At 48.6% G+C, this 9614-nt stretch overlaps 1 protein-coding gene across 1 annotated transcript; it reads right to left on the reverse strand.

Moving 5' to 3' along the window:
* Window positions 1-5434: 5434 nt before the first annotated feature.
* GUCA1A (guanylate cyclase activator 1A) lies at window positions 5435-8452 on the reverse strand. Its single transcript, XM_065649662.1, has 4 exons — window positions 8255-8452; window positions 6521-6670; window positions 5934-6024; window positions 5435-5595 (listed from the first exon to the last, which is right to left on the reverse strand). The coding sequence occupies exons 1-4, from the start codon at window positions 8450-8452 to the stop codon at window positions 5435-5437; spliced, it is 600 nt and encodes a 199-aa protein (XP_065505734.1).
* Between the last annotated feature and the right edge of the window lie 1162 nt (window positions 8453-9614).

Here is a 9614-nt window from a genome sequence, read left to right on the forward strand (position 1 = left end):
GAACATTCAGTTTTGATCCAGCTGAAAATGGGATGCTGACTACAACTGTGGCTCTCTAACTCCAAGGTGATAGTGGCTTTCCTTTTTAATACAATCTCAGCATCCAGATGAAAACTTCAGCCGTTTCAGAAGCCATATCTCGATCTCAAACCCATGTGCTGCACACCGCTGGTACCCAGAGACTATTTTTGGCCCATGAAATAAGTCTTTCTGTGTACACAATACCGTGTTTGCCAGCTCTGGTTTTTGGTTACACCCCAAGGAACGAACTTTTCGTGGCTTCCTGCAGTGGATCCTGGGCTGAGTTTGATTCCGATGACGGGCGGGACTGGGAAGCAGTGGTACCATCTCCAGTGCAGACCAGTGTTTGCATCATTCACGCCTGCAGAGGCCCAAACACATCGAACCAAAAGTGACAACAGAACAGGTGCTCTGGCAGATTCTATATGTTCGGGACGTCTGTTACGCATAGCAATATGCATGCATATTTACATTATACTACTGATGTAAAATTATTGAACACCAGCATATCGCTATCAAAAATGAGAATTAGATTGTAAGGGGTAGCCAAGACAGTGTGTGGACTTGAGGAAAATATCATGTGTGGGCTGGCAGGTGGAGCAGTAACTCCTTACGTCCCCTTTCTGTGGACCAGGCGCCGTTCCTTGTAGCTGTTCAGGGCCCTGGGTTTCTGTGGGGCTGGAAAAAATGATACTTCCAGACACCGAGCAGTAGTAGAAATGGTACCTCTGAACAGCCGCATTTCGAGGGTATTTTTGCACAAGTGTGATTCTGTTTTGTGGAAGGAAAGATAAGGGAAGAGCAGAGTTTTGCCTGGCTGTGGCTCTGCAATGAGAGGATTTATTGGCAGGACCACAGAATGGAGCAAGCGACAGAAAAATCCAACTGAGTTACTGAAGTAGTACAGTGGTTTTACACTGGACTTAATTAGCCACAGACTACAGATAAAATTTGCACAGGTGGTAGGCTGAGCTCTGCTATTCTTATGGCTGACCCATATACCTACATAGGTACATGTATGTGGAAAGATAATTTGAGTTGAACCGATATTTTGGTTCACCTTTATTGGATTTACTGGGTTATTTGCAAGAAAAAAATATCCCCAAGAAAATAACATGAAGTTTTGTCTGTTTTATTTTAATTTTCCCGTGGAATCGGTGCGCCAAGTCACATCCCTGGAAAGATTTGCAATCCCTTTTTTTTGTGGCCTTTATGACTGTAGTATCTGTCATTAGTTGATTAGTTTGCTGGTTTGCAGTCTTGTCAGTTTAACCGATGTTTAAATTCAGGAACGTGAGGGAGTATTTGGGATAAGACGGTCAGTGCTAGAGTTCAAATCCGTATACATTTCCACTTTTAAATAGCCTTTCCGAGAGTTCTCTGTAAATAGGAGCTCGTGGCATGTTACTTATCAGAGCTGAGTAGACTTCCAGTTCATGCTGCTGTAAGGCAGCTGTTTAAAGCTTATTCAGGTCAATAGTTTATCAGCTAAAGATTTGAAAGAAAAATCTGACTTCTGACCTGAGGGCCTAGAAGATTCACTTTACTGATATTCCAACTTGTGGATAAAAGTTTGAATGGGAGGATACAAACCTCTAAATCCTTACATTTAATCATCTCAACCAACATTCCACACTCTGCTTCTTGCGCCGGTTTAAGTGGGTGTTTAGGTACTGTAGTTGCACGCTGCAGGTTTGCTTTAAATGCTTTACATTTTGTGATTCTGTTCCCCACGTCAGGCAGGGAAGGAGCTGTTTGGTGTCCGCACACCAGCCGTCCCGTGCTGGTAGAGGGCATCCTAACACCGAGCACCGCCACGGCTCGCGGCAGAGGTTTTGTAACATATGAATTTAATAAAGAATTATCTATTAAAATGATATCTGCTTCGTAGTATTTCTTTTTTGCTTAAAATGAAGGTGAGGACCTGTGTGAGCACCTGAGACCGGCGTAATGAATTAAAGGGAGGTGTTAACAGCTAACCTGGACACGAGGAATATGAGGCAGAGATGGGGATGCTATTGCAGATGCAGAGTAGGAGAGGAGTTCTCTGTTTAAATTCTGTGTAATGACAGCGAAAAGTATAGCGTATCATTAAAAAAAATTCTCAATGGAATCTGAAGTAGGTGCTTACAATGAAGTGAGCTGGCAGTGCCAAGGTGAGGGTCCCAGGTCTGATCCTGCCGGGACTGAAACGGGAACCTTGAAGAGTTTAGGGCTGGAAGTGCTGGGGTTGACAGCGGGATGACTCCTCTGGCCTGGGCATGGACCATGGCAGGTAACGCTTGTCTTAGTGCTGGCATCACCCACTGGAAAATTGTTCCTCTTAGCACTTGTGTAATCTTTTGTCAAGAAATCGTAGGGTGCTTTAGTCTCAGTCCTATTTTTAAATCCATAGGTATAAACACTTTGATCTCCTCCCAAACTCAATTCAACATTTACATCAAGCTGTTGATGTAATCCATTTGCATAATCCATTTTTCCAGACTTACAGCCCAGCTAGGATTGGATTTGACTGATCGGATTTCTTTTAAGTCTAAATGGGGAAACAGGATGGCTCGGAAAAGGCAAATGCCATGTGATTTTTCTTTTTTTTTTTTTTCCTGAGCTCTTACCATCTGCTCTGATGTTTGGGCAGAATTGAAGGTGCAATAATCGGGTTAGAAACCTGAAGGTGAGGCTGTCGCTGATGGGGAGAGGCACCAGGGAACAGGAGCTGAGGAGGCATAGCATCCTAAAATCCTCTGGAAGGTGCATTCCCAGGGAAAGGGTTGAGCAGCAGAAACAATGAAGCTGAGAAGGAAAGGGAATAATTACATCTAACTGTGCTTAGCCGTGCTCTTTATTTGTCTGTACACCTGATGGTGTGTGATAGGAGGTTCACCTATGGGTGGCTACCCAGAGGAAAGGTTTGTGTCCAGGTCATTCCTGAAGGATCCATGTGCTGCTCCCCTTGAAAATGTCACGTTGAAAATCAGAGTGGCTGTGCCAGGACCTACACAGCCCGATGCTGATGGCTGATTTTTTTTGTGCTCTCCCCATACTCACTGGTTTTTCTCATAGCGCCCATGCCCAGCTCTGGCAGTACAGGAGAAGACCTCTTTCCTCCTTCTCTTCCATGGAATGTGCACCTCGGAACTTTAGGAAGTATCTCAAACATATCACCCTCAAAGATGCTGTATTTAAGGTAATTTAATGGTGTTCTGGGATCATGGTACAGGAACAGTGGAGCTGTGCTGTGGGGCAACAGTGTTCCCTGGGGATAAGGGACCTTTTGAAGCATCTTTGCCTTTTACTCCTCGCACCCTAACGCACAGGGATGCAACTTTGCCCCTCTGGCAGCTCCTGAAAAAAGCCTCTCCTGCCCTCACCAGGGGCTGTGCTGCCTCACTCACCAGTGACATTGTCACAAGAGTGAGCAATGCGCCCGTGGCTGCCACCGGAGCAGCTGCCCCCGGTTTGAAATGAATGATGCATGAGTCAGGGCAAAGCGAGTCACTGCATTAGTTTTTGATTATTTTTTATTTGCTTTCTTAGAGGCTGAAAAAAACATCCTTTGGGGAGAGACGCGGAGGTTTGGAAGGTGCCTTTGGCCAGCCGGCAGTTCTGAGACAGCCCTTTTAGAATAACTTCTTTTAGAAGAACTCTTCTTTTAGAATAATTCTGTCGCAAGGAGGATTGTTACATACTGAATAAACAGATGAGGTTCAGAAGAGCAAGCAGCACCCATGGGATGTGAGAACCTGGGAGCAGCCCCTTTTCTACACCAACCTCTCCCCATGCTTGTGCTGTTCTTGCGAAAGAATTATTTTAGTGAAGCTAAAACAAAGGTTTCTACACTTGCATGAGACGGATAATCTGTCCTGCTGGAAAGAGAATGATTGATTGAAGGAGAGAAAAAGCACAACCTGAAATAAACTTGTAAAATATCTTTATTAGTTCACTATAAGATTGGAAGTACAAAAGCTTCCAGGTAAAACACTGTCAAATGAAAAAGATGCCCAGGACAAAAATGGCCAGAAAGTTGCTTATGAATTGCGAGCATCCAGTGCTAAACAACAAGTCTTTCAGCTGAGCAAGACATCTTTCCCCGTGTCCTGTATTGCCTCTCCAGGTCTGAATCTTGCTCCCATCAGATGAGGAAACTCCTCTCCAGGAGCAGCCGAGGCGCAGCCCCAACTTGGGGACAAAACTGCCCTCGCAGCCTCCCCTGTGCGTGTGCGGGGTCCCAGGTGCAGCCCCTGCTCGTGGCGCCGGTAATTAGTGTCGGCGGATGAAGTTGCTGTGCCTGGGATTCTCTAGGAAAGGGTGACTGGGTTTTGTTCCATGGGGGATGGCGCTTGGGCCCACGGTACCATGGAGGTGACGGTTCCCATCACCTGCTCAGGAATCTGCAGGCGTCGCGGATGCTCAGGGTGCGGCTGCTGCGTCCAGCCCGTCTCCAGCATCACACCCCTCCGAACCACGGGCAGACGATTCGTTGCCATTGTAGTTAAAACTACAGAATGCTCGAGGGTGTTGCAGACTGTAACTTGCAGGAGAGTCTTTGAAGTTTGTTGCATAGGTGATATGACGTGCAGGAATATTCCTATAAACATGCAAAACCTTTCCCTCTCAGGCTGACATTGCAGCTCTTCCAGATATTTCAAGGAGAAACATGCCCTTAAAGTTCAGATAGTTGTTAATAAAGGCACCTTTCTATGTTTTTAAAGCTTTTAAACAAAGAAAAGCCACTGCATCCACCGCTCCCCTTTTTCTAGCTCAGAGGTGGTTTTGTCTTACGTTATCACTAAGGATTGCTAACTGAATAAGAACCAATGAATGAATGAATGACCAAAACTGCTGATTGTGTGCTCTGGAAACATGTATGGCAAGAGAAGGTTCGTGTCTGTTTTCTAGGTTTTGTACCTGTGTCCTTTGGGGAGCCCCCATCACCACTGGGGCCAAGCGCCAGCAGCCCCGGGGTTTGTCCCCTGCGGAGGCTGCAGACGCTGGTGTTGGCCACAGCCTGGGGGGGAGGAATTTTGAGGCTTTTCTTGGTGTGTTATCTCCCTGCATCGCCCCGTGCTGCTCCCCCTTCCTGGGGAGGGCAGATTCCAAAGCCCCCGTGCAGCGAAGGGCCCCGTGGCCAGTCCCGGGGTGGCTGCGGCTTCCAGGGGGGCAGCTCCCCCTCTTTTCTGTTTGCTGGCCGGTGCGGTTGTGCCAGGCAGAGCCCGGTGAGCCCCGGGCTGCCCCGAACCCTCTGCCCTGGCAGCGATGCTTTCGGAGCGGATCCTGGTCCCTGCGCTAGTGGGATAGTCTATCGCTTGTCACACTGGCGCTGGGACAGCTCACCAGCTCCCACAACCACAACCCGATTTGTTTTAGAAATGCGAGGGGGGAAAAAGTAGAGATGAAGGGAAAATCTCCCCGGAGCCTACTCGGCAGCCTCCGCTTCCTGCTCCGGCTCGTGCGGGTTCTTCCCGTCGTTCTGGATCAGCTGGACGATGTGTGTCAGGTCCAGGCTGCGGGTGAGGATATCGAGCAGCACTTCATCCTTTTGTACGCCCTCCATGAACTCTTCCAGGGAGAGCTCGCCTGCGAGAGCGCGTTCAGAAAAGATCGGTTAGGTCCTGCAGCCTTTCTCCTCCCTCCGCAGCATCCTCGGAGCAGCCCCCTGGGAGCTGTGGGTACCAGCCCTTCCCGAGGGCCCGAGTCTGTGTATCGTACGCCCCAAACCCCATCACAGCGAAACCCTGTGCAGATCCCCAGTGTCCCCAGCTGCAGCCCATGGAGGGGACAGGGAGCGAAACCTTCACAGAGAGCTGCTCTGCCAGCTCCCCCGTGTCCTGGTGTTTTGGGACATCCAACATCTGGAATCGCAGGTAAAGGGGAAGTGGGAGCCGTATTTGGCATTGCATAAGAAAGCTCCTTACCATCTCCATTTATATCAATTTTGTCAAACACCATGTTTGTGAATTCCTCAGCCGTCATCGTTTCGTTGCACCGGTTGATAGCTCGAATAGCCTGGAGAGAAAGAAGGACAATTACTGAGCGTTATACATATTTGTGTAACCATCAGTACCAGCGGCTCAGTGACCAGACACGGCAGGCCAAACTTTTTTGCAGGCAGTTCTGAAAGGAATAAAAGTCCCGGAGATTAAAATCACTTAAAAAGGCAATCAATGCATTAAAAGATTAAGTGGGCATGCTGGGATAAGCCAGGAGCCCTTCACCTCTGAAATCCTTAGATTAAATTCAAGTGCTTATCTCAGCCCGGGTTTCAGCGGCCGTGGTTAAACAACCGGCGATGAGGAGACGAGGGGTTGCAGCGTGTCGGGGGTCAGACAGGTCCAGCCCGGTGGGAGGACGGGCAGAGGACACAGAACCAGTTTGGCCGGTGCCTGCTGGTTTGCCAGGGAGTTGTCTCTTGGGTGGGAATTTTCCTGTTACAGCCTTTGTGTCTGCCTGTATTTAATAACCATCACCTGTGACACAAGCAGGAAAAGCGGAGCCCACTCACTTTGATGATGTTCAGCAGTTCTCCCCGGTCAATGCAGCCGTTCCCGTCCACATCGTAGAGCTTGAAATACCATCGCAGCTTCTGATCCACCTTCCCTTTCAGGACCAGGCTCAGAGCTGCCACATACTCCATAAAATCTATGTAGCCGTCCTAAAAGCAGAAGGTTAGAAGCCAAGTGAGACTAAAAGCACGTAAACTCAGTGTCTGTGCCTGGCTTGGGGACTAACGAAGACTCAAAAGTTAGCCTGTGCTAAAGGAATGTCTTTAGGCAAAGCAGCGGTAATTCAGAGGTCAAAGAGGAGCAGGCTTATGCGGTTGAGCCCTGAAGGATTATCGAACGTTATCCTGCCTGCACGCACCTACAGCTCTTTTCTGCTGCAAGGGGCTCTCGCCTGCAGCTCTCCAGGAGAGGACCGAGCTCAGGAATTACCCAGCACGTTGCTGGCATCTCGGGAGGGGAAGGCGCTGCTCTGCCCCTGTGCCATTTGTGTGTCTGCTTCGTGTTTGGCCACATCAAAAGCACAAACAGTTTTATCTCTGGCTTCCCTCCTGGGTGTTTGCCCGGCTCCCTCCGCAGCGTTAGAGCCGTCCAGCCGCAGAGGCTTCTCCAGGGCCGTGGTGCAAATGCAAAGCTGTGCTGGGCTGAGCTCCAGTGCCCCCACCTTCCCGACACTGCCCCGGGACGTTCACGGCTTCTAGGAAACTTGCTAAAATGCGTGGTGCCCGACACGGAGCTTTTCAATGGCACATACCATTGAGATGCGAAGCACGTCAAAGGGAGAATGGTACATACTATAAACCACGGACAGTCTTTGGGAGGGAATAAGCCAGGGGTTTGTCAATGAACAAAGCCACCGTGCACGGGGCCGGTTCAAGAAGAGATCATCTGCTTTATCCCACCGCTGCAAGAGCCAGATTAGGTATAAATAGCAACTGAGCCCCATTCCCAGCAGGATTTCCTGCACAGCAATTCCCTTTTCAGGCGTGCATTCAAACCCGGGGCAGTGAGCAAGGTAAAGGCACAAACAGAACACCTAAAGGATTTAGGACCTGAATTGTATTCTTTTCAGTGGGATTAAGCCCACTAAGCCTTTCAGTTTGCCATAAAATACATTCTTCATCTCACATGAGGCGCAATTTCAAACCATTCCCAAGTCCAGCACAGCGACAGCCCGCGGTGCAAAGCTTCTCCCCGGGGAACAAAAGGCCCGAGCTCCTTATCATACATGTAATAAAATCAATGAAACTGTAATCCATTTATAATTTAAAACAATGGAAAAGCAAACCCACTCCGTTCTGTAAAGCACAGCTCATGCCACGCTGCGTGGCTCGGGAACTCGCTGTTTCTGCATGAATGCAGCACTTGTTCTCACACCGCTGGCTTGTTCCTTACTGTCACAACGCTTGATATTTCAGGATTAAAGGGCATTTCATTTTAAAGAGGTCACAGACTAGCAGGAAACCCCCCACTATTTTAATAATTTAAAATCAAAAGGGAAATATCACTTCTGGAAAAAGTCTATTTTCTCACAGAACGGGCAGCAGGTGAGGAGTTCTACTTGACTTTTTTTTTGCCTTACACAACTGATTTTACAATTTACAAGGCCACAGAGCATCAGACCACGCGCATACTTGGACCCGCATCTATTTTGCGTACACCCAAATACACCACACACCATGGGAGCAAAGCACAGCCCATCCCTGCCCAGGCTGAGTGGGAAGGACAATATTTACCTTGTTAAAGTCAAACGTCTCAAACATTTGCTCAACGTATTTGTTCGCTGACGGACTCAGGTTCTTCAAGCCAAAAAACTGTTTGAACTCGTACAGGGTGAGCTGGCCAGAAGGACACTCCGTCATGAACTTCTTATACCACTGGTGGCACTCGGTGGTGCTCAGCTCCTCCACGGTTTTCCCGTCCATGTTCCCCATCTCCACAGCAAAGTCCTGGTCGCTTTGCGGCCGAAAATGGGTGTTTTCTGAAATTCGAGGGCTTGCTTTGAAATTCCGCTTCTTGCCTTTAAAGTCCCAACGTCCCCAGCGCTGCAGGAAAAATAAAAAACAAACTGCCCTGTGTGGGGGTTGTCCCGATTGGGTGTTGGTGGCGATGGATGCAAAAGGCACCTCTTCCCAGGAAAATTCAAAAGCACAAAACCCTCTTTGGACAGGAGAGTGACATTTAAGTACCCAGCAAATCCCCCCGCGGCCAATGAGGCTCAGGGGGATGACTGGCTCCCGCCAGGTATTAAGACTTCAGGGTTAAAATAGAAAGGAGGTAAAATGGGAAAGTCTTGCAGATTACAGGCCCAGCAGGAGATTATGAGGGTGGAATTTTCTCCGTGATGGTGTAATCTCCTAATCCACTTTATTTATGATTTTATGGGGGGGTCACATGAGCAATAACTTTTGCACCAAAATCAGGGTAAGAAGAAAGAGAGAAAACGACTCGGAAGTCTCTATGTTGTTACTGTCTTTTTGGTGTCCCTTAGTCTTATTCTGGCTGGAGGATTTCCAGACGGGGCCGCCAATTTGAGCCTGAAATGTAGGGAGGGGGAAGTACCATTTCAGCTCCTGTAAAGAAATGCTATTTGAGGGTAGATTCGGTGTGCTGAGACACCTGCTTCTGGAGAAGAGCTGCAGGGAGACGTCAGCCGAATTTCAGCTCCAGTTACGGTCTAATTTCCGACTGCCACAAACGAAACTGCTTTTCCATTCACTAAGAACGAGACTTTGCCTGTGTCTAGGAAAGCCTCATGAAAGAAGTTGTCTTTTCAAAGGAGGAGCGGAATTGAGGCTCAGCTGGGGAAGCCAGTGAAACCTGCCCAGGTTTTGCAGCTTGTGCCAAGGCCAGGCTTGTGCAGATGACCATTCACGCGGTGCCTCTGTGTAAGCAGGTGACAATAAATGACAGGACAAGTCGGACCAGGTTTTTAGAACCAAACCCACGCTGCGTGTTTTTCTGGGGAGCAGCGACCTGGCCTCACCACCCATTCCTCAGCTCACGCGTTCACTGATGGGCATAACTCCGACGCTCGATGGGAAGCTGAGGTCACACCAGTCACTGCTTTCGTTGCTTGGGCTTTATTGCTCTCAA

This window comes from Caloenas nicobarica, chromosome 21, assembly GCF_036013445.1.
Source record: "Caloenas nicobarica isolate bCalNic1 chromosome 21, bCalNic1.hap1, whole genome shotgun sequence".
Taxonomy (NCBI): Eukaryota; Metazoa; Chordata; class Aves; order Columbiformes; family Columbidae; genus Caloenas; species Caloenas nicobarica.

Bases quoted from the DNA above. Each gene is read 5' to 3' on its own strand.
- GUCA1A (XM_065649662.1), bottom strand. From the start codon at position 8,452: ATGGGGAACATGGACGGGAAAACCGTGGAGGAGCTGAGCACCACCGAG. The intron at 6,025-6,520 runs GTGAGTGGGCTC...CTTTCTCTCCAG, and splicing joins AACTGCTGAACATCATCAAA to GCTATTCGAGCTATCAACCG. The intron at 5,596-5,933 runs GTAAGGAGCTTT...GCGCTCTCGCAG, and splicing joins AATTGATATAAATGGAGATG to GCGAGCTCTCCCTGGAAGAG.